The sequence below is a fragment of the Phoenix dactylifera genome, unplaced genomic scaffold (genome assembly GCF_009389715.1).
Source record: "Phoenix dactylifera cultivar Barhee BC4 unplaced genomic scaffold, palm_55x_up_171113_PBpolish2nd_filt_p 000873F, whole genome shotgun sequence".
NCBI classification, from domain to species: domain Eukaryota; kingdom Viridiplantae; phylum Streptophyta; class Magnoliopsida; order Arecales; family Arecaceae; genus Phoenix; species Phoenix dactylifera.
The window spans coordinates 111503-138664 of NW_024068236.1; the positions used below are offsets into that span (position 1 = coordinate 111503).

Below are 27162 nucleotides of genomic sequence, written 5' to 3' on the forward strand. Positions count from 1 at the left end.
ATATTTTTATAAAATTTTATAAAATTTTTATATGTATGTGTATGTATGTATGTATGTATGTATGTATAATATATGTTGGGTTAGGCCAGCAAGAAGATTGGGACTAAGGAGACAAACAATGAAATTAAAGAAAGCATAGTCTGACATAACTGAATGGAACACCAACCAATGAGTGAGTAGGAGCTTTTCAACAAGTATTGCTTATACTCCTAGATCTTCACCGCGGCACCTCCACCACTATAGTGTAAGCTGGGAGCAACTCCAAAAATTCCGGGTGATATCCAATCCCTTCGCCTCTCGGAAGCGAGAAAGAGAGCAGCAAGCGTGGGCTTCAATAGTGCATTTTGAGGCGCTAACGCTTATATATATATATATATATATAACTCAATTTAGAAAAGAAACAGCGAGTTTCATTTCTGTTATAACTTGTTGCAGTAGCTGATCTACAGTAATCTAGTTCCATTCAAATCGAAGTTATTTAGATCAGACTTAGGTTACAACTGCAATTGCAGTTGCTGTTTAGATATTTTGGTGCTTGTCCAGGAGAGAAACAAAGAGCTCGCTTGTTGTGCTATAGAGGATGTGCTGACCTATTTGTTGTTGAGAATTCTTTGATTGCACTCAAGCCAATGGCACCAGAATTCTTTGATTGAACCCTGGGTCTTCATAAAAGTGGACGATTGTTGCGGAGTTCTCGCAGGAGATCCTATGATGCTCCCTGCATTTAGGAGGAGTGGAGTCTGTGTGGAAAGGAAATCTTATGTCAATAGGAGAACTACCGCATGGTGGATTCGGTGGGCATGGACAAGAAAACCAGCATGGATGGCTGATGTAAATCGTGAACATTTTTTCTTACTTGGGTGGCAGATTTAAAAAGACAAGGCGAGCATCGTAGAAATTTCGGCTCTTCTTTTGAAAAATTCTTCATGTTTGATAAGGAAAGATCAACGGAAACCCTGCAGGTTTCTGGTCAACAGAAGACTTGGAAAATAACAAAATCTTTCACGGCAATTGAGAAGATTTTTCCTTTTGAGAAGAGGTGATTTGTTGGTTTAGGCGTACTCCTTTTGACTGGAGTGCTATCTGTTAAGATTTTTCGTTCTAACTGCTATCTAACTGAAGATTTGTATTTTTGTTGGCATTGTTGCAGTCCATTTAATCTAAGATATAGCCTGATTCTAATGGAAAAATTCTCGTTTCTATGCGAGAGCATTGTTGGCTTTTCCCTTTCTGCTTACAAATCGAGGTTTCGAGGGTTTGAGTCTTGGAGTAGTGGCATCTCTCAAAAGTCCACCCCAAATATGGGTAAAAATTCCTTTAAGGTGAAAATCCCTCATAGTCTAATTAAAAATAAAAGCTCTTATCTTGGATGTAGTTTATTTTTTTTTATTAATTTTTTTTTAAGAAGTAAGATGGTGAAATCCCATCCAAAATCAAAATAGGCTCTAACTGGTTTTTAAAAAATATTAAATATAAATAATTAAATATTATAATAATCTACAATACATCTATTATCCTATTCAGTTCACATATCAATAGAAATTGTCAACCGGCAAGGCAGAGGAGTGTCTGCTTCCACATGCACTTTCCCCTTTCCTCGAACCTTCTCGCCATGAATCTCCTTCCTCTGAGCGTAATCCTTCAATTCTTCGTCCGACTCTGGAACGACTATGGGCAGCCCATTCTAGATGCTGCTGATGTTGCAGGGAAGGTGATAGCTCTCGCGGAAGCTATAATCCCGCACATCAGAGATCTCAGTGGAGAAAATGTGACAGCTCTAACCGAGGCCATGGATAAATTGAAAGCTACGAGGGCTGGCATCCTGGAAGATATCAACATCGCCGAGAGAGAAAGGAGCAAGCGCACTCCGGAAGTCGACGACTGGCTCAAGAGGGTGGAAGCGGAAGCAGGTGAAGCGGCCAAAATGGAAGAAGCCTGCCGGAAGAGGAAGAGGGTGTTGGGAGTCCCCCTCAACTGGCTCTGTAGCTATAAAGACGGCGAGAGAGCTACGAAGAAGGCTAAGGTGGTGGAGGAGCTGCAAACTGAAGCACGTTCTATCGTCGTCGCGAGGAGGTTGCCGCCGGCGTCGGTCCAGGAGATGCCTCCAATTCCCGGGTTGGTAGCAATTGAGTCAACTGTGAACAAAGTCCTGCTCCACCTCGATGATGATAGCGTGGGAATCATCGCGATTAGGGGCATGGGAGGGGTCGGAAAAACCACTCTCCTGAGCCGCGTCAACAACAGTTTCCTCCTCGGCAGCGACAGGAGCTCGGCGTTCGGCCATGTGATATGGACGGTGGCTTCCAAGGAGTGTACTCTGGAGAAGCTTCAGAAGGGAATAGCCCAGAAATTGGGACTGAATCTGGAGGCCCACGGACAGCCAGCGAACACGGTCCTCTTCGAGTACCTCAAGAGCAAGAACTTCCTGCTGCTGCTGGATGACCTGTGGAGAGGCTTCGAGCTGGAGGATGTGGGGATCCCGCGTCCCGGCACCGGAGGGAATCAATATAAGCGCAAAGTCATACTCACCACCAGATTGCAGGACGTGTGCAGCAAAATGAGCGCCGACGTCCAGATTGAGATGAACTGCTTGGGGCAGCCAGAGGCGCTGGATCTGTTCAAATTTCATGTCGGTGATCAGACCCTCGGCTCTCACCCTGACATACCTGATCTTGCAGGAGAGGTTGCGAAGGAGTGCAGAGGCTTGCCGCTTGCCCTCAAGACCATAGGAAGGGCCATGCGCGACCGGAGGGAACCAGTATACTGGAGGCACGTAATCGAGTTGCTGAAGGACTCTAAGCATGCTGAGATCCAGGAAATGGAGATCCTACTAGAGGAGGGTGAAGAAAGAGATTTGTTTCGCGTGTTAAAGCTCAGCTATGATAGCTTGCGCGATGACCGGACGAGGCAATGCTTCTTGTCCTGTTGCTTGTGGCCCGAAGACTATTTAATTAGGAAAGATGAACTTATAGACTGCTGGATGGGTCTAGGCTTAATTGATGTATCATATGGGAACTTGTGCTGGGGTCTCGAACACATTAGAATCCTGGAAGGAGTTTGCTTGCTGGAGCCTGGTGAATATGAAGGGACGGTGAGAATGCATGATGTTATTCGAGACTTAGCACTATGGATCGCTTCCGACTGCGGGCAGAAAAAGAATAAATTTGTTGGTTCAAGCTGGTGTTGGTCTGAAGAAAGCAATAGATGTGAAACAGAAATGGGTTGAAGCAGAAGCAACAGAAAGAATATCGCTAATGAATAATTATATAGCAGAATTGCCCCAATACCTTCCTGATCGCCCGAGTCTCAAAGTCTTGATGCTCCAGAGGAATTGGTCTCTCAAATGGATCCCACCTAACCTTTTCCAATGCATGCCTGCTCTAACTTACCTAGATCTATCCAATACCGAGTTGGAGGATTTACCGAAAGAGATTGGCAGACTAGTTCAGTTGCAGTATCTTAATTTATCCTCTACATATATCGAAGCATTGCCGAAGGAGCTGGCATGTCTTAAAGAGATGAAGTACTTGCTACTGAGCTTTGTACGTTCTTCTCCCTTGAGAATACCTCGTGGTGCGATATCAAATCTTTCTAAACTGCGGCTGCTTGATCTCTATGGAACCGAGTATGAAGTCTGGCAAGTTGAAGGTGGCAGAGGTCATGGTAATGAAGAGAATACAGCAAGTTTGGAAGAGCTGGAAGAACTGAACTCAAAGGTGATGTCGTCGACAACTCTTCAAATTACGGTAAATGCAGTGCCGGCCCTCAAAATGCTCTCCAGGTTTGACAACGTAGTTACCCGGCAACTCCACATAACGAGGATGAGCAGCTCGGCATCCATCCAGTTGACACCATCCATCGTCAAAGCCCAACTTGGAAGCCTCAAAATATTGAAGAGCCTGCAGAGCCTGACAATCGAAAACAATGAGTCCTTGGTGGAGCTGGAGGTGGATGGCGAGGATCGGGATCATGACATGGATTGGCGACTTCCAGATCTTGCCTATCTCGAACTCCTGAACCTCAAAAAATTAAAGGTGGTAAATTGGACGAGCGTATCGATCTCAAATTTCCTTCCGCAGCTGCAGTCTGTGACGATTTTAGAGTGCCTTGAGTTAGAGAATGCTAATTGGGTTCTGCTGCTCCCACGACTTGAGAATTTAAACATAGAAATCTGCTGGAAAATGCAGCGAGTGATCGATGATTCAGTAGGTAACCATGTTGGCTATAACTCGGCACCTGCCTTTCGTTGTCTTAGGGAAATGAAACTTTCTCAATTAGGGAGCTTGACTAGCATATGTAACGACGCAATCAGTTTCCCTTCTCTGGAAATCATTGAAATTCATTATTGTCACAAGCTGAAGCAGCTGCCTGTCAAGATCATGGGGAGCACCTTACGGGAGATACGCGGTGCTAAAGCAGGGGCGGCCCAATGTATTTGGAGGCCTAAGGCGAACTTACTAAAGGAGGCCTTTTTTAGAAAAATAAAAAAATTTAATAAGTGTAAAATACTTTTAAAAATTTATTTAAAAATATGCGGAATGTCAGATGCCCGTTAAACCTACAAATACTTTTAACAACCAACAAAATCCAAGTTAAGAAACCATACAAATATCACTTATACAGCAGGTTCTCCGTCTTCCGAATCAATAATAATGCAACCATGCGTATGTGTTTGTGTGCTATATTTATACTCAAAGGGAAACATTTTGTAGTTTTTTCGCTGAATAATACTAGCTTGATTTGGATCGCTTGTTATTGAAGATGTAAAGCTGGACACTATTAGTCTGATGAGAGTCTCTTCTCATTGTTAATGGATGCAGCATCTATATGTCTATGTTGTGCTCGTGTTTGAAGCAATGGCCACCTTTGTGGGTCAGATCTTTGTGCTCTCCCTCATTGCAATTTTTGGGGCAGCAACTACTGCAATGGTACATTTCAGTATTTTTAGTCTCTCTTTTGACATCTTGTAGTATCCCTGCAGCTGATTTTAGAAACATGATTCACATTTTAAGTCTTTCCTGTGTTCATGTTTTGTTAGGTAACTACAGCGAGGAAGGCAGTCACACTACTGCTATCTTATCTGATAATTCACAAAGTCATTGACGGGGCAGCACAGCACCGGGCTTTTACTGATCTCCATGGGGATCATCTTGAAACTTCTTCCAGAATACAAAGACCCTATAATCCTATTCCTCGTAAATTCAAACAGCAGCGGCAAGGATCTCGAGAACAAGAAGAAGAAAAGAGGCCCTTGGTTTGAAGTTGTATAGATATTTGCTTTGTGATCTTGTTCTCCGCTTCATTTTAGGAGTGTAATTTCCAGGGGTGGTTGTTTTATTGTTTATTGTTTTATTTTTTTTCCCTACTTTCTTCTATATGGAGAAATTCCGAAAGTTGCATGATTTTCATGGATAACAACCGGATGATCGGCCGTAAAAATGTTCTTTTTTCATTGAGAGGCCTGGTTGCCAAATTCAATCTCTTGAGTCTAATTTTGCTCCTCTAGAAAGATCAGTTATTTCAAGCATTACCCACCCTGTTAATGTTACGAGGGGAAACAACAAAAAAGCTGGATATGTGTAAAAAACAATTAAATAAACCCCAAGATCTCTATAATTTCCCTTCCCGCTACAAAACAAAATAGAGGAAGAGAACCATTAAGGTATTGAACCAATATACTGAATCAGAATAAATTAACAAAAATAAATAACCCATCAGGCGGAAGAGAACAGAACGCCCATAGCTAAAAAAAGAAAACAGAACACTCGAAAGAGTAAAGGCGGAAGCTCACCTCCGGTGTGGATGGAGCCCGGAGGGTTGGGCCGACTGCCAAGAAGGAGAAGAGACGCCGTCCGGCGACGCCGCCTCCCTGATTCGGTGATTCCCTCGTCACTCTCTTCGGCGAACGACTGCCGAGGACGGCGAACGGGCGATGGACCGTGGACGGAACTCGGAAGAACTAGGGAGTAAGGAGGAACTAGGAATTAGCAGATTAGGGAAGGAAGAACCGAAGAAGAGTAAGGAGGAACTAGGGATTAGCAGGAAGAACCGAAGAAGAGTAAGGAGGAACTAGGGATTAGCTGATTAGGGAAAAAAGAACGAAGAAGAATTTAGAATCGAAAGTTTTAAACTCTTCACCGAAGAAGAGTCTTCGGCCGAGCGAGCTGCCGAGGACGGCGGATGGAGTCTTGGAGAAGACAGGCTATCAGCTATGGATCGTAGGGGCGTAGGGCTCCATAGCCCCGTTGTCCGTTGCCCGTTGGCCACCAGGCCAAGCCTGGATGCTGGATGCCTGGCAGGCGGCAGCTAATCTATGAATCCTATGATGGGCAGCTGCAGGCTGGAGCAGCTCGTAGGCCTCCGACCGGCTCCGACGATGGCGATCCCAGACAGGAGCATGCAGAGTGGAGGCCTTCGTTTGGGCCGGGGCCTTAGGCGACCGCCTCGGTCGCCTAAGGCTTGGGCCGGCCCTGTGCTAAAGAATGGTGGCAAAACTTACAGTGGCAGGATGAGAACGTGAAAGCCTCCCTTCTCCCCTATTTCAGGAAATGGCCAAGTAACTAGGGTGAGAAAGGGGGTTTGCTCAGAATGCCTTCACGAAGATACGGAGCATTGAAGGACGGTTGGTTTGAGGGTAGATGGCTATTACCGAGTCTTCCTACCTTCTGCCAAGCATGCTGCCGCCTGTGCCCAAATATCCTTGTTCCGCCAGAGGGGAAGGAGGTAGACTGCTGGTCCACCTAATAATTTCTCGAGGAGACGATCACTCCTTCTCCCTAATGATTTATTTTATCTGGTTCAGGTTGACGCCAGGGATCGAGCACAAGTTTGGGGTGGACTAGTACAGGGCCAAGGTCTCTCTCTCTCTCTCTCTCTCTCTCTCTCTCTCTCTCTCTCTCTACAGCTGAACGGTATACAGTGAATGCTCATATATCGTCCATTCATAATGCAATTACTGCAAAACTCTGAATAGTAGGAGTATGCTTCATATTATCCATTTCAAATGCCTTACAGATCAACGATATATTAGAGGCGTCACAAACGGCTTCCACAATACCGGACTTGATCGATGCCAACATCCGAAATAATTGCGCGGCGTGTTCGGGCAGTCATTCACGCAATCTTCGTCGAGTGAAGCGTGCATTTGAGCTGATCAGAGTGATATTTGAGCTACTTTTAGGATCAAAGTAAGCATGCCACCCCTTGTTCATGATTGCAGGGTTATTCCTCTGGTACTTTAATTTTCGTAGATTATCGTAAGATGTTATACTGATTTTGCTTATGCCTAAGCTTGGTTCTAGATCTTCAGATAATTTTTGTTAGATTTAATTCAAGTAACAATAGAAGAATTTGGATCCAAAGATGATATTCGGTAAATGTTTCTTTGCTTTCTTCTCCTTTAAACTCCGAATGAATTACAAAATTGCAGAATATGACTTAATAATAGGGTTAAAAATTCATGCATGAATCCCTCAAACCTTCCCTTTGTATTTCCATATATGTTGAATTTTGCAGGGATGATACCTTCATGGTCCCCGCAGCGGCGGCTTATGTAACAACTCAAAACCTCATCCAAAATGGCTAGCTGGAAGGTATTATTTGGGTTCCTTGATCCTGTACAAGTACCCAAGATCTACCCAGCAAATAACCGATGTGGGACTAAACACATGCCCGCACGGGTCCTCACATACTCCCTTCGTTCAAGCCTTGACGTTCTCGTCAGGCTAAGGATTCAAGTCTATTCAAATCTAATCACAAACACCACGATTGGCCCGTGGTCAGCCCCAATGGATCCGTGCTGCAGTGTCCCCTAGTCCACATAGGTTATGGGTCGGGTCCGCTCTGATACCATTTGCAACAATCCAGAACTTCATCTAAAATGGCTAGCCGGAAGATATTATTTGGGTTTCTTGATCCTGTACAAGTACCCAAGATCTACCCAGTAAATAACCGATGTGGGACTAAACACATGCCCGCACTTCCTCACAGCTTATGCCATGGTCTTTGCTGCTTATCAAGAATGCAGCGTTGGAGGCAATGTATGACCTTTCCATAAGATCACAGCTCTTACCGATGGCAAATGAAGATGGTAGGTTCATGCACTTTGCACTTCATTATAATATCATGACTATCAATCACAGTCCTGGGATGAACTGGAGATGCAATTTTTTAGCACTAGAAAGTTTAGATTTTATACATGTGCTTTACAATGATGCACTAAGTGAATCAAGATTATGAAACGACGCATTGTTTAATGCTTGCAGGGGAGTCGGCTATATTGACGAGCAGTTCACCAGCAAAGGAGTTGTTGGCTTGGTTAGGTGTGGCAAACCGGTCTGACTCGATGTTTTAAAACTGGGTTATTTGTCCTCCTGTCCACATTGTTATCTTTCTCATGTTTTAAATAAAGCAGTAGTCTCATCTTTCATAGACGCAGAAGAGCAGAACTTGGATGTTTGTATGTATTGCAGATCGTTTAGTTACTCTTAATTTCTAAAGCGGCATCTACTCTATTGCTTCATTTGATGCTATGGTTAATTTTATTTGTCGATTATTTATTACTTTCTATCAGATCTTAAACTCAGCAAACAACATTTTTTTTTTGAGTGTTACAATAAACAACAATATTAAGCACTAACATAAATGAGTTTTGTTGCGAAATTAACTATTAGATTAGTGCACTATAATTGTCAATAAGAATAGATGAGTAATACGTAAAATAAGTGTTTGATATGGAAATCATGCAAAAATAATGTAAATATGAAAATAAAGTTGCTGGCCTGGGATCAATGTGTGTATTCGCTGTCCTAAAAATTCATCGTTTCAATGACTGGTGAACCCCTTATGATCATAAATTTCTCTTACACTTTGGAGGAATCTGGTCTAAACTCCAAGATTGCTGTCAAGTAATTAAAATCCCAGCTCTTTAATGGCCTCTGTGGCTCCTCCACTCCTGTCAGACTACAATTGCAGTATGCCCAGACAGAATGTGTGTATGTATGTGTAATGTATGTTGGGTTGGGCCAGCAAGAAGATTGGGACCAAGTAGACAGAATGAAATTAAAGAAAGTATAGTCTGACATAACGGAATGGAACACCAACCAATAAGTGAGTAGGAGCTTTTCAACAAGTATTGCTCATACTCCTAGATCTTCACGGCAGCACCTCCACCACTATAGTGTAAGCTGGGAGCAACTCCAAAAATTCCGAGTGATATCCAATCCCTTTGCCTCTCGAGAAAGGGAGCAGCAAGCAGAGGCATCGATAGTACATTTTGAGGCACTAACGTTTAATTGCTTTGGCTCGCCCTTTTTTTTTTTTTTCATTTTTGTCATTTTAATACACACACACACACACACACACACACACACACACACACACACATATATATATATATATATATATATATATATATATATATATATGTATGTATGTGTATAACTCAATTCAGAAAAGAATTAAACAGCGAGTTTCATTTCTGTTATAACTTGTTGCAGTAGCTGATCTACAGTAATCTAGTTCCATTCAAATCGAAATTATTTAGATCAGACTTAGGTTACAACTGCAATTGCAGTTGCTGTTTAGATTTTTTGGTGCTTGTACAGGAGAGAAACAAAGAGCTCGTTTGTTGTGCTATAGAGGATGTGCTGGCCTATTTGTTGTTGAGAATTCTTTGATTGCACTCAAATGAATGGCAGTAGCATATTATTCTTAGAAGAGAATCACAGTCTTCTCTCAATTTTCTGTTAATGTTTTCTTCATGTCATATTATCCGTAAAAATATGTTGCAGATTTGAGCAAGAGGTGATTGGTTGTTTCAAATTTATAAAGAAAAATGCAATCTGGTATCTGCAAGTAATTGCCGAACCCTGGGTCGTCAATTATAATTGACTGATCAGTGTAGTCGATTTGTTCCACGATAAACGGGCGCCCATGCCCATAAAAGTGGACGATTATTGTGGAGTTCTCGCAGGAGATCCTATGATGCTTCCTGCATTTAGGAGGAGCGGAGTCTGTGTAGAAAGGAAATCCTATTTCGATAGGAGAAATACCGCATGGTGGATTCGGTGGGCATGGACAAGGACTGGGGAAACCGAAGAAGATGAAGAAGGGGACGATAAGGCAGGAAAAGAAAGACCCATAAGAAATTAACGCTAGCCTTGCACCACACCGCACCGGCAACCCCCACCCCAGTTTAAGCTCTATACCCACAATGACTTGAAGCAAAAACAGTTTATATTCCAATATTCTCCTCGCAAGACCAGTTGTCGACTTGGACCGGTAAGATCCGAAAACAGAGAACTTCTGCTCTCATACCATGTTGAAATCATTACTTGTCTTAAAAGCTTAAGTTGATAGGATGAGGTAGATTTATTTTTATATTTTATATTTTTTTACAAACAATACCGGATAAAAATATGTTGGGAGGGGGATGGGGTCGCGCCAACTGAGCATCCAAACTCTATAAAACATCAGCCTGCATGCCTTTCAAAGCACTCGGTGGATTTGCACGAAGGAAGGTGAACCCTTCTTTCTCGCGAAAGATATGGCCCGACCTGCTGGAAGCCTGGAAGGGTAGGACGCTTCCATAAAGTCGGAGAAAAGCAGCATGGAAGACTGATGTAAATCGTGAACATTTTTTCTTACTTGGGTGTCGGATTTAAAAAGAAAAGGCGAGCATCCTGGAAATTTCGGCTCTGTTTTTGAAGAAGTCTTCAAGTTTTATAAGGAAAGATAAACGGAAACCCCGCAGGTTTTAAGAGTATTCCTTCTAACTGCTACCTAACTGAAGATATATATTTTTGTTGGCATTGTTGCAGTCCATTTTGGTGTGTGTGTGTGTGTGTGTTTGGGGGGGGGGGGGGGGGGGGGGGATGGACCGTCCTGCTCAGGACAAAGGGTCATCCCACTCCGGCCGGACATACTTCAGCACCGATCAGGACAGACCTCGATCCTGCTAGAAGTCAGTCCAATCACGGACTTTGCCGAAGGCTCAGCCGACCTCAGCCGGATCTCTCCGCTACTACGACCTGCGGCAACCCCTTTCTGATGCTTAAAATGACGTTCCGGACCCGAGCTCGGAGCGTCCTGCTGCGTCAACTGCGAGCCAAGGAGCTTTTTCGACCGCAGGACTATACGACGACGCGCCCCGACCAAGCCCGGGGCGTCCTTATATTCGCCAACACGCCCCGGCCAAGTTCGGGGCGCCTTTATATTCGCCGACACGCCCTGAATTGAGCTCGGGGTGCCTTTATATTCGCCGACATGCCCCGACCCGAGCTCGTGGCGCCCTTATACTCGACAACGCGCCCCGGCCGAGCTCGAGGCGCCCTTATACTCGACGACGCGCCCCGGCCAAGTTCGGGGCGCCCTATACAACAACATGCCCCAACCCTCGAGTTCGGAGCATCCTATAGAGCAGACCTCAGAATTGGAGAGGCTAAGCCAACCTCACTAAACATATGTCGCGGCTTCTGAGCGAGCCTGACCTCAACGCCCACTAGGCTGACCTCGCCGAGTATATGATGCGACCTCTCATCGAGCTCGACCTCGCCCACGGCCGCATCCACGTGCGCGCCCATGCCCGCATACGTGGGGTCGTACATTACAACTTCATCGCGCAATACTTTGCTTGCTGGCCAACGACAACCAAGGACGACGCAATGCTGCCCCAGCCATATCCTGCCACATCTACCAATGCCTTACTGATCACAAGAACGGCCTATGCCGTGCACCTCAAGCAAGCTCTAGTTGCGCACCATCTGGCTAAAAGCCATCTCCTTCCATGATGGGAACGGGTCATACCTCCGCCATCTGGGCAGCTCTACGGAGAATATAAATAGCCTCATCAGGTAACGCCAAAAGGACCTTTTGGACCAAAGATCTTCTTAGCTAATACGTCTAAACACACGCTCGCACAGGTCCTCACACTCGAAGAATCTCAACAACTCAAACTTGGTTATGGCTAGTAAAATTTTGATCCAATATGAGCTCTAGTTGACCCAATATAGGTTGGAACGCTAGATCCCAAATTTATGGCTAACGGATAAGAACATCTGTTTGAGTAGTGCTACATACAACCTCACAATCATGATTACTTGAAGTCTAAAATATAGACATGTTCAAGTGAATTTATGGTAAGATAATTCAAAACTATCATGTATTATGGTGGAGCAAGAAACTGCTCTGAGGACAAAGGGTCATCCCACTCCGGTCGGACATACTTCAGCACCGATCAGGCTAGACCTCGATCCTGCTAGAAGCCAGTCCAATCACGGCCTTTGCCGAAGGCTCAGCCGACCTCAGCCGGATCTCTCCGCTACTACGACCTGCAGCAACCCCTTTCTGATGCTTAAAATGACGTTCCGGAATCGAGCTCGGAGCGCCCTGCTGCGTCGACTGCGAGCCAAGGAGCTTTTTCGACCGCAGGACTATACGACGACGCGCCCCAACCAAGCTCGGGGCGTCCTTATATTCGCCAACACGCCCCGGCCAAGTTCGGGGCGCCTTTATATTCACCGACACGCCCCGAATTGAGCTCGGGGTGCCTTTATATTCGCCGACATGCCCCGACCCGAGCTCGTGGCGCCCTTATACTCGACAACGCGCCCCGGCCGAGCTCGAGGTGCTCTTGATATTCGACGACGCGCCCCGGCCAAGTTCGGGGCGCCCTATACAACAACATGCCCCAACCCTCGAGTTCGGAGCATCCTATAGAGCAGACCTTAGAATCGGAGAGGCTAAGCCAACCTCACTAAACATATGTCGCGGCTTCCGAGCGAGCCTGACCTCAACGCCCACTAGGCTGACCTCGCCGAGTATATGATGCGACCTCTCATCGAGCTCGACCTCGCCCACGGCCGCATCCACGTGCGCGCCCACGGCCGCATCCACGTGCGCGCCCACGCCCGCATACGTGGTCGTACATTACAACTTCATCGCGCAATACTTTGCTTGCTGGCCAACGACAGCCAAGGACGATGCCATGTTGCCCCAGCCATATCCTGCCACATCTACCAATACCTTACTGATCACAAGAACGGCCTATGCCGTGCACCTCAAGCAAGCTCTAGTTGCGCACCATCTGGCTAAAAGTCATCTCCTTCCATGATGAGGACGGGCCATACTTCTGCCATCTGGACAGCTCTACGGAGAATATAAATAGCCTTATCAGGTAACGCCAAAAGGACCTTTTGGACCAAAGATCTTCTTAGCTAATACGTCTAAACACACGCTCGCACAGGTCCTCACACTCGAAGAATCTCAACAACTCAAACTTGGTTATGGCTAGTAAAATTTTGATCCAATATGAGCTCTAGTTGACCCAATATAGGTTGGAACGCTAGATCCCAAATTTATGGCTAACGGATAAGAACATCTGTTTGAGTAGTGCTACATACAACCTCACAATCATGATTACTTGAAGTCTAAAATATAGACATGTTCAAGTTAATTTATGGTAAGATAATTCAAAACTATCATGTATTATGGTGGAGCAAGAAACTTTTGCAACATCTTTTCCCCGTAACATGGTTTCTTTGTAGCTAGCACGCGGTAATCTTCAAAAAGAGAAAAAAATAGTACAAGTTTTTTTTTTTTTGGCCCCTTCTTTTGGGTGGTTATTATTGCTTAGTACAATTGTTTTTGGCCCCTTCCTTAGATACTCCTGAAAAATCTCTATTCAAAATAGAATCATCTATTTTATTTCTAAATTTACATCATGGGCTAAGCTTACATGATTTATTAGATCCCGCGCTCACTTCAAGTTGTAGAAATTTAAACTATATCCATTATAATATTGTAACAACTAGAACAAATAGTCATTTCGTTATACGAGGATATATAGTGACAGATTTTTTTTTTTTTTGGTTTTTGTTTTTTGAGGTTCTTGAGTGTAGCATCTTATAAGTATATATATATATATATATATATATAAACCCTTATAATATCAATGTTCATATGTGACATCTCTTTGCACACAGAGCTCGATTCAACAACATTTGTCACTAGGATATGACCTCTTGTATAATGAATCCTAACAAGCTTGTTTTAACTTCATGTTTTGGCCTCTCTTGAATCCTTGATATCCAAGACAAACAAAACTCTGTTCCAAGTTATACCAGCTCAAAAGAGAAAGTTGCAAAAGTCATCAATTAGAAATGGAAAATGCTTCTAGGTTCATTGGACTCACAAATGCTGATTTAAGAACTCCACAATCGGCCAACTTTCTGTATTCGGCAACAAATCATGTATGTTGTACCAAACTCTTCTTACCATATGGCAAGAGAATTGTTTGTATGCACATAATGAGAAACTTGTAGCCTTACTCAAAATTGCGAGGATAACATCACGTTTTTAGTTATCTCAAAAAAAAAATTTCGTGCTTTTATTATCTTGTTTTTCTTGGTTGTTTATTCAAAGAAGTTATTATAAACATGGTCAGAAGACTGGAATTGCTTAAAGTAGGTATGTAAATGGCATACTCTCAAAGGGACTAATTTAAATTAATTTTAATAATTTTGTTGACCTCGACTAAATTCTTTAGCATGCATGTGGTCACCAGTCCAATCCCACAAAGCCCAATTTGGGCTTTTTGGGAAAGAAATTCTATTTAAGCAAGAAGAGTTGCTTCCATACTTCCGATGCGAGACAAAAAGAAAAAAATTTCAGAGCCTTTGAAATTCTTAACGGGATAAGATTAGTTTTTTTTATTTTTTAAAATTTAAATCATTTTATAAATTAAAAACTCTAACATTTCGGGCATGATACACTCACTCTTTTCATATACATTGGTTGTGAGACTTGGTGTTCATCCTAGGACTTAGATGAGTCCTCTTAGCTAGTTTCAAAATTCAACCATTTTTCAATACGTGAAACAGGCTACATGCAGTCGAGATCATCTGTTATATGTTTTCCATTTCGAATTGTAGATAGCTGTCCTTGCGACACGTCTGGTCATTGACATATATGTCATTTACCTTTCTACAAAAAAGACTACCAGATGAGTGTAAGCTGTTGAAGCTTAAGTCAGGACAGCTGGATGAGATTCATGGGGGCAAGGAATATGATGCTGCTATCTTGATCACTACGCCTCACTTCTCCATGCGAACAATCAAACATGTATTTGTAATCAGAGGATTCCATGAACAAAGTCTAAGGTGAGGGCAGGAACGCTCAAAATGTTTCGGGCTTAAATGGGTTAAGTAGGTTGTCCGGCCCGTGAACTGATCTAAGATGAGAGCAGTAATTGCATCGAAGTCTTTTGTACCAATTTTAGAAGATTTATCATCTTTACTAATTGGCACCCTCAAGTTAAACTCCATGATAATGGGGTCCACAACATTTATCTAATGCTCTCCAGCTTTTGAAAACTGTGTGTATCCCACTTCATCAACAATTTAACACTAGTTCAAACTTTTTTACTTCCTGGTGAGAACAGGCCACCCGATTTTGCATGGAAAGAGAGGAGAGGGGCCGCCCGTATCTATAGCCATCTCATTGTCATTAAAAGCAACTTGACATTCCACCACCTCACGAATAGGTGGTGAGAACAGGGAAGGCCATCCGATTTTGCATGAGAAGGGAGGGGAGGGCCGCCCGTATCTATTGCCGTCCCATTATCATTAAGTCCAATATGACATTCCAACCCAAAAAGTCTTTTTACGTCGTGGTGAGAACAGAAAAAACCACCCGATTTCGCGTGGGAAGGAGGGAGAGGGGCTGCCTGCACCTATAGCTATCCCATCGTCATTAAAAGCGATATGACATTCTACCACTAGGGCTGTCAACGGGCCGAGTTGCTCAGGCTCGGCTCGGTAAAAGCCCGGCTCGAGCTCGGCTCGTTAGTCAAACGAGCCCGAGCCCGAGCCCAAAATGAGGCCCGTTTAAATCTGAGCCCGAGCCCGAGCAGCTCGCGAGCCCAAAAGAGAGTTCCAAAATCGAATTGGATTGGTTTGGGTTCGGACTTAGCCCGTTAACCCAAACCCAATCCGTTTATCCTTCCCTCCCACCTCCTCTTTTTTTTTTCTTTTTTTCTTCTCCTTTCTTCTGGGTTTCTCCAGAAGCGTCCGGTGTCCCTCCCCTCCCCTCTTCCGGGTGTCCTTCCCCTCCCCTCTTCCGGGTGTCCCTCCCCTCTCGCCTTCCTCCTCCGCCGCCGATGCCTCGCTGCCTCCCTCCGCCGCCGATGCCGAGCTCGGTTCCGGAGGTTTCGATCGGAGACTGGATAGGGTTGTCCCTCCCCCTCTTTCTTCTCCGTTTCTCCCCTCTCTCTTTTCCCGTCTTTGCCGACTCCTCCACCGGCGACGGCGGCGAGACTGCAACAGAGGAGGGGAGTCCCTCGCACGGGAGGGTCGGGCTACGGCCGGCAATGCCCGCGGCCGAGCCCGCGGCGTCCTCGGCCGTGCCTGCGGCTGAAGCCCATGCCGGCGGTGCTCGCGGTCGAAGCCGGCAGCCGCCGCACACGACAAGGTGAGTCATTCTTCTCTCTTTTTTTTTATTTCTTTCTTTTTATCCTTCTTTCTTCTCTTCTTCTTCTTCTCTTTCTTTCCTTCCTTCATTCTTCTCCAACGAACCGCCGGAACTGAGCTCGGCTGGCGGCTGCTCGTTCTTCTCTCCGACGGTCGACGGAGACAGGGACGGGAATGGGGATAGGGCGGGCTCGGGCTCGTGCTCGGGCTCGCCGCTCAGGCTCGGGCAAACGAGCTTCACGAGCCTGAGCCCGAGCTATGCCGCCTGAGCCCGAGCCCGAGCCCGAGCCCAATACTGGGCTCGGTACCGAGCCCGAGCCCGAGCCTGAGCCGGAAAGTTGGTGAAACGAGCCGAGCCGAGCCTGCGGAGGCTCGGGCTCGGCTCGTTAACAGCCCTATCCACCACCTCATGAATAGGTTGTGAGGGCAAAGAAGGCCATCCGATCATATGTAGGAGATATTCCTCCCACCTTTTACTCTTTGCTTTCCTTTGATTTGGCTGGATGTACTCAAGTTAGAGTTATATGAAATGCCGTTTCTACAAAAAAAAAAGAAAAAAGAAAAAAAGAGAAGGCCATCCGATTTCGCATAAGAAGGGAGAAAAGAGGCCGCCCGTATATATAGCCATCCCATCATATTTAAGGACGATATGACATTCCGCCAGTTGCATCTAGGGAGGCATGATCTAGGGCTTGGGTAAATACTGTTGTACCTCTTTCTATCTCTTTTTGCCGCTTTTCTTTCTGTTGCCTTTTTTTTTAAATAAAAAATATTTTTAGCTTGATTTTTATTGGTAGATTGTAGGCCTGCGAGGTACGGATCTAAACAAATAATTCAGATTCGGATCAGATCGAATCAGGTCGTTAGATAAACGATCCAAAAAAATGGATCAGATCGTTTACAGATCGGGTTGAGATTCGGTATACCCAGAAGGGATTGGGTTTACTGAATCTTAGCCCGATCCAGACCTGATCTAATCCATTTTTTTAATCAATTTTGAATTGTTTATCCAATAATCCGATCCGATCTGAATTATCTGTTTAGGCCCGCAGCCCTCCACCGATAAAAATCAAGTTATAAAATTATTTTTTATTAAAAAAAAAAGGCAAATGCAGCAAAAGAGGCGGGGGAGTGGTATGGTAATACTGACTTTAAGCTCTAGATCACGCCTCCCCACTCCGCAGGGCAACAACCGATCGTCATATGACAGGTGGCGGTATGTCATCTCACCCTTAATGATGAGGTGGCTAGCCCCTCTCCCCCTCTTTCCAATGCGAAATCGGATGGCCTTCCCTCTTCTCGAGGTAAAATAATAATAATAATAATGACTTAGTGACTTAGTGTCATGTCGCTTTTAATAATGATGGAACGGCTATTGATATGGGCAGCCCCTCTCCACCGCTTTTCATGCGAAATCAGGTAGCCTTCCTGTTCTCGAAGCAAAAAAAAAAAAAAAGAGATAATAGCTTAGCGTTATGTCGCCCTTCATAATGATGGGACAGTTATAGATGGGTGGCCCCTTTCTCCCTTCCCATGCAAAATCGGATGGCCTTCCCTGTTCTCACCCCAAAGTAAAAAAAAAAAAGAAATGGAAGGAGCCGCAGCGGCGGCGGCGGCTGCTGTTTCGATTCCGGAAGGACGGAGGATTCGCAAAGATGGAGAACTTGTGAATCTTATCCGAGAGGCAGCAACTTTATGTCTCGCCTTCATTCATAAATTAAAACAGTAAATTCGGATTCGATCCGGCCCACACTCAAATTTTAGAGATAGAGTTTTGGTTATACATAGATCCAACAATGATCCGTTGGATCAAAAATTATAATTATGGACCTGATCCGATCCTGTTGAAGATCGGATCGAGCCTGGATCCAAATAAGAAACCGGATCGAATCATGGTCACTCAAAATCTGTCTCAACCAATTTGTACCTTTTCTTGCAACTAGAGCCGGCCCGAACGTTAAGACGATCGAGACGGTCGCCTAAGGCCTCGGACCAATGACTATGAAAGCAAAGGCCCATATAAAATATGAAAGAGCTGGCTACGAGTCTTCCCCCTTGATGGAAGGGACGTGGAGAGAGTTTCTTGGCCTGCAGAGGGGCAATTTGGAAAGTTGGGGACACTAGTTTTGTTTTGGGTGGAGAAAGAGAGAAGGAATTTGGTTGGCTTGATACACGTCTGAAGCCACTCGTATCTTTCATCCTTTCTCTTTTTGGTTTTGGTCATGGTTTTCCTTTTCTCACATTACTCCTGATCCAGCTGGGCCATCAGGAAGAAAGCCTAGAAAGATAGGGGGATTGGAGATCGACTTCTTGGAGGGTGAAGATTCTCTTAATTTTCTCCTCTCGATTTCTTCTCCCCCTCTTGGTTGGTAGAGAGAGAAAAGGAGGGAGATTGGAGATTGAATGGCCGCTGTGCCGTGATGTTGCAGTTGCCACTTGGGTACTCGCTTGAAGGGGAGATGGTGCGATGGGACTTTTATTAATTAGATGGAGTGAATTTCACACAATGCCCCTAAGGTTCCTTTCTGGACAAATTTTTTTGTTTACTTTGACCATGAAGTGCCGTAGGATAATCTTTTCATTTTCTGCTTAAATAGTGCTGTCAAGCATTATCTCAATTATTTAATTAATTTTATGAATTTTTTTTAGCATAATTATTTTTTCATACCTTCATTTAAAAATTATGTTAAATTAGAAAGATTTTTTTTGCCAACATTTATTGTATTTATGTATTTTTATTGAAATAATGTACTTAATAGCTATCTATTTTCATAATTTTTTTAAAATATTTTATATTTATTAAAAAAATTTATTATTAAAAAAAAATCTCACTCGATGAATCCGTCTTAGGCCTCCTTCAAATATACTGGGCCGCTGCAAGCGTATATTCTTTTAGACTAAAAAAATAAAAAAATAAAAAAAAATAAAGGGGAAGCGCCTGCTTCCATGTCCACTTTTCCCTTTCCTCAAACCTTCTCGCCATGAATCTCGTTCCTCTAAGCGTAATCCTTCAATTCTTTGCCCCATACTGGAACTCTTTAGGGCTGCCCATTCTCGAAGCCGCTGATGTTGCTGGGAAGCTGATACCTCTCGTGGAAGCTATTATCCCGCACATCAGATATCTCAGCACGAGTGGAGAAAAGGTGAAAGCTCTAACCGACGCCATGGATAAATTGAAACCTACAAGGGCTGGCATCGTCGAAGATATCAAAATCGCCGAGAGAGAAGGGAGCAAGCGCACTCCGGAAGCCAAATACTGGCTCAAGAGGGTGAAAGCGGAAGTAGGTGAAGCGACCAAAATGGAAGAAGCCTGCCGGAAGAGGAAGAGGGTGTTGGGAGTCCCCCTCAACTGGGTCTCGAGCTACAAAGACGGCGAGAGAGCCACCAAGAAGGCTAAGGTGGTGGAGGAGCTGCAAACTGAAGCACGTTCTATCGTCGTCACGAGGAGGTTGCCACCGCCGTCGGTCCAGGAGATGCCTCCAATTCCCTGGTTGGTAGCAATTGAGTCAACTGTGAACAAAGTCCTGCTCCACCTTGATGATGATTGCGTGGGTATCATCGCGATTTGGGGCATGGGAGGGGTCGGCAAAACCACTCTCCTGAGCCGCGTCAACAACAGTTTCCTCCCTGGCAGCGATAGGAGCTCGGAGTTCGACCATGTGATATGGATGGTGGCTTCCAAAGAGCGTACTCTGGAGAAGCTTCAGAAGGGAATAGCCAAGAAATTGGGACTGGATCTGGAGGCCCCCGGACTGGTCCTCTTCGAGTACCTCAAGAGCAAGAACTTCCTGCTGCTGCTGGATGACCTGTGGAGAGGCTTCGAGCTGGAGGATGTGGGGATCCCGCGTCCCCGCACCGGAGGGAATCAATATAAGCGCAAAGTCATGCTCACTACCAGATCGCAGGACGTCTGCAGCAAAATGAGCGCCGACGTCCAGATCAAGATGAAATGCTTGGAAAACCTAGAGGCGCTGGATCTGTTCAAACTTCATGTCGGTGAGCAGACCCTCCGCTCTCACCCTGACATACCTGACCTTGCAGGAGAGGTTGCGAAGGAGTGCAAAGGCTTGCCGCTGGCCCTCAAGACCATAGGAAGGGCCATGCGCGACCGGAGGGACCCAATATACTGGAGGCACGTAATCGAGCTGCTGAAGGACTCTAAGCATGCTGAGATCCAGGAAATGGAGATCCTACCGGAGGAGGGTGAAGAAAGAGATTTGTTTCGCAGATTAAAGCTCAGCTATGATAACTTAAGTGATGACACGATGAGGCAGTGCTTCTTGTCCTGCTGCTTGTGGCCCGAAGACTGTCAAATTAGGAAATATGATCTTATAGAATGCTGGATGGGTCTAGGCTTAATCGATGACTCCAATGGGAAATTGTTCTGGGGTCACGAACACATTAGAATCTTGGAAGGAGTGTGCTTGCTGGAGCCGGGTGAATTTGAAGGGACGGTGAGAATGCATGATGTTATTCGAGGCTTAGCACTATGGATCGCTTCCGACTGCGGGCAGAAAAATAATAAATGGTTGGTTCAAGCTGGTGTTGGTCTGAAGGAAGCAATAGATGTGAAACTGAAATGGGTTGAATCAGAAGCAACAGAAAGAATATCGCTAATGAATAATGTTATACAAATGTTGCCCGAATACCTTCCTGATCGCCCGAGTCTCAAAGTCTTGATGCTCCAGAGGAATTGGTCTCTCAAATGGATCCCACCTGACCTTTTCCAATGCATGCCTGCTCTAACTTACCTAGATCTATCCGACACCATGTTGGAGGAGTTACCGAAAGAGATAGGCATGCTAGTTCGGTTGCAGTATCTTAATTTATCCTTTACATACATCAAAGCATTGCCGAAGGAGCTGGCACGTCTTAAAGAGCTGAAGTACTTGCTACTGAGATCTGCAGCTCGTCTCTTAATAATACCTCGTGGTGCGATATCGAATCTTTCTAAACTGCGGCTGCTTGATCTCTTTGGAACTAGGTGTGCAGGTTGGCAAGTTGGCGGTGGCAGAGGTTGTGGTAATGAAGAGAATACAGCAAGTTTGGAAGAGCTGGATGAACTGAACTCGAAGGTGAAGTTGTCGACAACTCTTGGAATTACGGTAAATGCAGTGCCGGCCCTCCAAATGCTCTCTAGGTTTGACAACGTAGTTACCCGGCGCCTCTACATAAAGTGGATGAGCTTCTCGGCGTGCATTCAGTTGACACCATCCATCGTCAAAGCCCAACTTGGAAGCCTCAAAATGTTGAAGAGCTTGCAGAAGCTAACGATCGAACATAGTGAGTCCTTGGTGGAGATGGAGATGGATGGCGAGGACCGGGATCATGATATGGATTGGCGACTTCCACATCTTGAGGATCTCCGTCTCCGTTACCTTATGAAATTAAAGGTGGTAAATTGGACAAGAGTATCGATCTCAGATTTTTTTCCGCAGTTGCGGTCTGTGATAATTGAATTCTGCGATGATTTAGAGAATGCTAATTCGGTTCTGCTGCTCCCACGGCTCGAGAGACTAGTGATATATTCGTGCGCCAAAATGCAGCGAGTGATCGATGAATCAGTAGGTAACCATGTTGGCGGTAACTCGGCACCTGGCTTCCGTTGTCTTAGGAGAATGACTCTGTATGAATTAGGGAGCTTGACTAGCATCTGTGACCAGGCAATCAGTTTTCCTTCTTTGGAAATCATTGAAATTGGTCGTTGTGACAAGCTGAAGCAGCTGCCCATCAAGATCATGGAGAGCAACTTGCGGAAGATATGTGGCGAGGAAGGATGGTGGCAAAGCTTAGAGTGGCAGGATGAGAACGTGAAAGCCTCCCTCCACCCCTATTTCAGGGAACATTATATTTGAGCAAGTGGCTTATATTCGAGTGGTACACTGGTATTCTAGGAAGGCAGGCAATGCTGGAGCGAAACGGAGTGGAGTGAAGGGAGCGTAAGCCCACTGAACGGAGCGAAGCGAAGTGACAGCATTTGCATGCCTTTGGGGCAATAATCTACTAGTAGTTTACTAGGGACGTTGATAGGGGTTGGGGATGCGGGGGCAACGCCCTGCAATACAGTACAGGGGTATTTTGGGAGTTCAAAAATACATGTATTGGGCTAGGGTTAGTATAAATATGTTGTAAGTTACACAACTTCTTGTACTCGGTTATTTTGCTGGCACTGACTCATGCACCTTTGTTGCAGAAGTACATACACATGAAATTTGTCATGATGACATGCAAATTGATCCTTTTGGCCTCACTTGGCTCTGTAGATGTATATTGTTTAGGAAATTGAACAGATACCTGTATTCTTCTTTCCCATGATTAATATGAAGAGGGGAACTTTCATCTTCAAGAAAATTGCTTATGCAATCTTTCTACAGGACATATTGCAATTACTTCTATGTCTATCCTTTATTTTAACCCTATCATGGCAATTTCTAATGCAACATTTGTTTAAACTACTTGCAGGTCTCGGTCTCCATTCATTAAAATGTTCTCCATTTTTAGTGATTGTTAGAATTTTGTTGTATCTGAAAGTTTTAAGCTACCTGCAGATGAGATCAGATGTATTTCATTTTTCTGTATCTAATATAATGATGTGATTGATTAGGAATTCTTCCAGTAAATGGGGATTCCCATTCTATTTTCATTCAGCAAATTGATTTGAATTTGTACAAATGCATGAGTAATTCTCACACTGCAGGGTCCAGGTACTACATGTTTGATGTATATGCATATTTTGTATAGATGAGTTTGTTTCCATTTATTCATGATGCGAGGACAAGCTTGAATGATGAAGCCAGTTGTGTTTCTCTGAGTTTATTTATCATATTGCACTGTTAAATTTTAAAATGAAAAATACCGCACAATGGATGTAAGATGATTAATAACTTTGGTTATCTCCGAAAGTTCTATATTTTAATATCTTTGTTTTTACCTTTTCTCTAATGATGCCATCATTACACATAGATCATTTGAGTAGTTTGCTTTTCTCTAAAGAGGAAAATATGATGCTGAATTAAGCATGTTCTATATGGCCTTTTCTGGCTTGAGCCATCTATGCTTCTGATGGTGGATAAATGGTTGGGTAATGATGTTTGACATGCTTTTGATGCCCATGCCTCCATTATAAATTGTCTAAGACATAGGATACAATAGTATCATATTTGGTGAGAGGGATAGAGTATATTCTTATTTAAGGTTGTTCTCCTGACTGGATTCATATTCGCTTTTTTTTTCTAAGTATGATGCTGGTAGATGGTTTGATTATCTTGTAGCTCATTTTTTAAGTATTATACTTACTGCAGACACTGTAACCTTGGAATCTGTCAGAAATTTGCTCAGACCAATGCTTGCATATTTTTTTGTGGAGTGCCAGTTGATTTATTCAGAAAGAGTGGTAGTGCATTTCCTCATCATTCATTTACTCTGAGGTAATTTTGAGGGACTGCTATGGGGAAGTGGCTTTATTGTTGAAAGTGCTTATCTTCAATGCTCCGAAGTAATTTTTACATAAAGAAAATCAGAAAGTGGCATTGGGTTACTGTGGTCAGGTAGTGCAATAGTTTTCCAAAGAGAGATGCTGTCATCAGAAGAGGATATTTGATTTGCTCTGCTTAATAATGTCCTCATAATTCTACTAGATTTCTGGGCCTCCTATTACTTTCTATCATATATCATCAGCTTCAAATGAATATTTAGGTTTGCTGGAAAGAACATTGGCGTATCACTGCTATTGAAGTTTTGTAGTGTATTTTAAAAGGTAGGAGACGAGATGTCAGGGTTTCGGGGATTAAACATCAGAGGATAGACCAGACCTCTGGATTGAACATGTTTGACATAATTGTCGAAGCTAGAGGAAGTGGGATTAAAGAGATGTACAAGTTGTAGGTTTCAAGTTCAAAGAACAAATATATGTGTGCATATCTTTGAAGTAAATGGGGCCAGTTTTGGGGTTCAAAATAGGTCCAGAAGGTGGGCCAAATTCAATGGCATATATTTAAACACCATTGAGTGCATGGCACGGCAATGTCATGCGCACATGGAAAATGATGAGATGAAAATATCTTATCAGGGACCAGAGTAAATAGCATAGGTACTATTAGTGACAGCATATGATTTATTTGTCTGTCCTATTCTAATTTAGTTTTGACCCTTGGTACAGAAGTTCATCCTAAGTTGGCCTTTGAATAGATTTTCCCTAAACATCCAACTTAAACAGGTTAAGCTGGTTACGTGGGCTGCATTTCCTATCACCATTCATCCAGGGAGGTGAATGTTTCATAGGTTCTCTGATCAAGTTGTAGCCATCTAATCAAGTGAGTGCATGGTTCGTTGGTGTTAGTCTTAATACAGTGGGATAGTATCTTCTGTTTTTTCTTTTTGCTTGCTTCTATGATTTCCTGAACATAGGGATCAATGCTTTTAGTTGATATCAGCCATTTTGCTTGTTGTCAAGGATCACAGCAAAGCAGATGTTTTATGTTGATTCACCTGGTTTGAGATGTGGTTTTTTATGTTGATTCACTTGGTTTGAGATGTGGTTTTTTAATGTTGATTCACTTGGTTTGACATCTGGTTTATGGGGCAGTATGCTGAGATTATATCATGACCATTCTTATGCACCATTCATGCAGCACTGATTTGTGTAAAGTTGTTGACAGTATTGATTCAGTATGAAAAGGTATCATAATGTTCTCACAACCACACAGAACTGAGGTCTAAAGCAAAGAATATGAGTGGCATGTGATTCTCATGCACCTACAACATGATTTACCTTTACTAGGATTCTTATTTGAAAACTGCAACTAGATGTAGTTCACTACCTTCATTCCTAAGCTATAATGTTCATTGTCACACTACCTAAGTTTGCTGCGAATTCTTACAAAAAGAACTGTAGAAGACACTACATTGACTCCTGCCTTGTAAACATTGCCTTTCTAAAGTTTCTTCTATACATTGTTTCACCAATGAAATCTGCTTATTTTTCGTTCTGTCCACAAATTACTGTTATAGATTTGAAAATTTAAGATACAAATCATGCTCTTTCACTGTGGTTCCTGTATGTCGCGTGGTCATGAAAAGTATGGTTCATATTCTGACCTTTATATGCCAAACTTTTAGTTATTAGACATACTTCGAGCCCCTACTTAATGCTTTAATATCATGAATACAGAACATACATTTGCAGAGTCACTTTGAATGTAGCCTGTTTTATACAAGTGTAGTCTTTCGTTGATGGTCCGGATTGATGTTCCCATGTTCAGTCATCAGTGGAGACTGTAGAATCTGGGATATTTAGATTTCAGCTCTTGTGCAAGTTAGTTAATCCAACATCTTCCCATTGGTATCTCTCATGTTTTTTACTGGTAATGAGATGGCTAGATGTTCATTCCAGTTCAGCTACCAAGCTGACTGAATGTCAAGGTCTTGGTACGATAAGGTACATTCCTATACCTGAAGGACCGTCATTCCATTACCAGTTTTCACCATGTGAAATTGTCGCGCGCTCTGCTAACCATTCTATAATTGCTCATTTTTGGATGGAGAAGATTGTTTGGAACTAAAAACATTATATTCTAATTTCTATAATATTACTCATGGGGTCAGCCTGAGTCACTGATGGTTGCTCTATCAATCAATTTCTTCTTCCTTCTTCGTCTAGTAAACTTTTACCCTCTGATGGTAGGACTAAAATTTGGTACTGATCTCTGTCGTTTTCTTCTTCTCCTTATTCTTCTTCATACCCTCTGCAGAACTAAATTTTGGTACTCATCCTCATTCTGAAGTTACTGTGTAGTAAATGATGTTAGATTGTAAGTTCTTTCTGGTCTCTTAAGACTTTAAATTGACCTGATGGTCCAGGTCAATAGTGTCATTTTCAGTATGGCTGTAATCAGGCTCCATGAACTAATTCTCTCTCAATGCCTTTGCCTTTTTCTTTTTGTTTGTGCTCAACTTGCTGACACTTATCATGCTTTCAGTCAGAGTATCTAATGACATCTGGGGTGGTACTTTTTAGTTTTGAGCTGGTGGTCACCATCATATATACTGTTCACTTTTTAATAGTGAAAGGTTTTTGGTAGGATTTACTCTGGCTTCCGATGGTTAATCTTTTATAAACTATATCCCTTGAATTTTTGATGTCTCACTTGTTATAAATCATCTAACATATTTTGGATTTCTTCTACCTTCCATCTTGGCTGGCATAAAACAATCTCAATTCATCTTTATATTATTCAATCACCTGCATACACAGGTATGACCTTTAAAATTTTGGTTGTTATTGATAATTACTTTAAAAAAGCTTGGTTGCTAAGCTCTCTTGTCTTATACAAAATCTCAATGAAAAAATGGAGGTATATCTATTTCTTAAATATGTTAAAAGTAGGTATGGTGTGATCCCAAAACTTCCAGTTGCCAAGCAGAATTGTGTCATTACTGGGACAAGCCTGTACTCAGAGAAAAATAATGTGATTTTATAAGGTTGTTAGACCAATTTTGCGAACTGCATTGTGCTATACCAACTTTATGGATCGCAGTAATGCAAACCACATCCACCACCTCTCAAAATTATGCTCATTTCTGGGGCCACATCCTTTGTATATTCCTTTATTCCTTGTTTCCTTGGTCCTCTGAGTGATGGAGATGCTGCTTACCTTAACCTGGCAATGAAAACGACCCTCTCTTTCTCTCTCACACC

General features: G+C 43.4%; 3 protein-coding genes across 6 annotated transcripts; all 3 read left to right on the forward strand.

Moving 5' to 3' along the window:
- Positions 1-1555: 1555 nt before the first annotated feature.
- LOC120107464 (disease resistance protein SUMM2-like) lies at positions 1556-23226 on the forward strand. Its single transcript, XM_039120733.1, has 2 exons — positions 1556-2392; positions 20222-23226. The coding sequence occupies exons 1-2, from the start codon at positions 1580-1582 to the stop codon at positions 22319-22321; spliced, it is 2913 nt and encodes a 970-aa protein (XP_038976661.1). The 5' UTR covers positions 1556-1579; the 3' UTR covers positions 22322-23226.
- On the forward strand, positions 3226-8529 carry LOC113462704 (disease resistance protein RPS2-like). Of its 4 annotated transcripts, XM_039120736.1 has the most exons (7): positions 3226-4407; positions 6473-6723; positions 6803-6854; positions 7015-7372; positions 7516-7592; positions 7990-8089; positions 8265-8529. In XM_039120736.1, the coding sequence occupies exons 1-2, from the start codon at positions 3255-3257 to the stop codon at positions 6562-6564; spliced, it is 1245 nt and encodes a 414-aa protein (XP_038976664.1). In that variant the 5' UTR covers positions 3226-3254; the 3' UTR covers positions 6565-6723; positions 6803-6854; positions 7015-7372; positions 7516-7592; positions 7990-8089; positions 8265-8529. The 4 variants fall into 4 exon arrangements, with proteins under 4 accessions (XP_038976664.1, XP_038976663.1, XP_038976665.1 ...); XM_039120735.1 differs by having other exon boundaries at positions 7015-7592; XM_039120737.1 differs by having other exon boundaries at positions 7015-7187; positions 7516-8089.
- LOC103700137 (UDP-galactose/UDP-glucose transporter 4-like) lies at positions 4447-5479 on the forward strand. Its single transcript, XM_039120739.1, has 2 exons — positions 4447-4928; positions 5039-5479. Exons 1-2 carry the CDS (start codon positions 4815-4817, stop codon positions 5258-5260), a joined length of 336 nt encoding a protein of 111 aa, XP_038976667.1. The 5' UTR covers positions 4447-4814; the 3' UTR covers positions 5261-5479.
- Positions 23227-27162: the final 3936 nt, after the last annotated feature.

Coding starts and splice junctions, on each gene's coding strand:
- LOC113462704 (XM_039120735.1), top strand. CDS start 3,255: ATGAATAATTATATAGCAGAATTGCCCCAATACCTTCCTGATCGCCCG. Junction 4,408..6,472: donor CACCTTACGGGAGATACGCG/GTGCTAAAGCAG, acceptor TGGGCCGGCCCT/GTGCTAAAGAATGGTGGCAA.
- LOC103700137 (XM_039120739.1), top strand. CDS start 4,815: ATGCAGCATCTATATGTCTATGTTGTGCTCGTGTTTGAAGCAATGGCC. Junction 4,929..5,038: donor GGGCAGCAACTACTGCAATG/GTACATTTCAGT, acceptor ATGTTTTGTTAG/GTAACTACAGCGAGGAAGGC.
- LOC120107464 (XM_039120733.1), top strand. CDS start 1,580: ATGCACTTTCCCCTTTCCTCGAACCTTCTCGCCATGAATCTCCTTCCT. Junction 2,393..20,221: donor ACGGACAGCCAGCGAACACG/GTCCTCTTCGAG, acceptor GCCCCCGGACTG/GTCCTCTTCGAGTACCTCAA.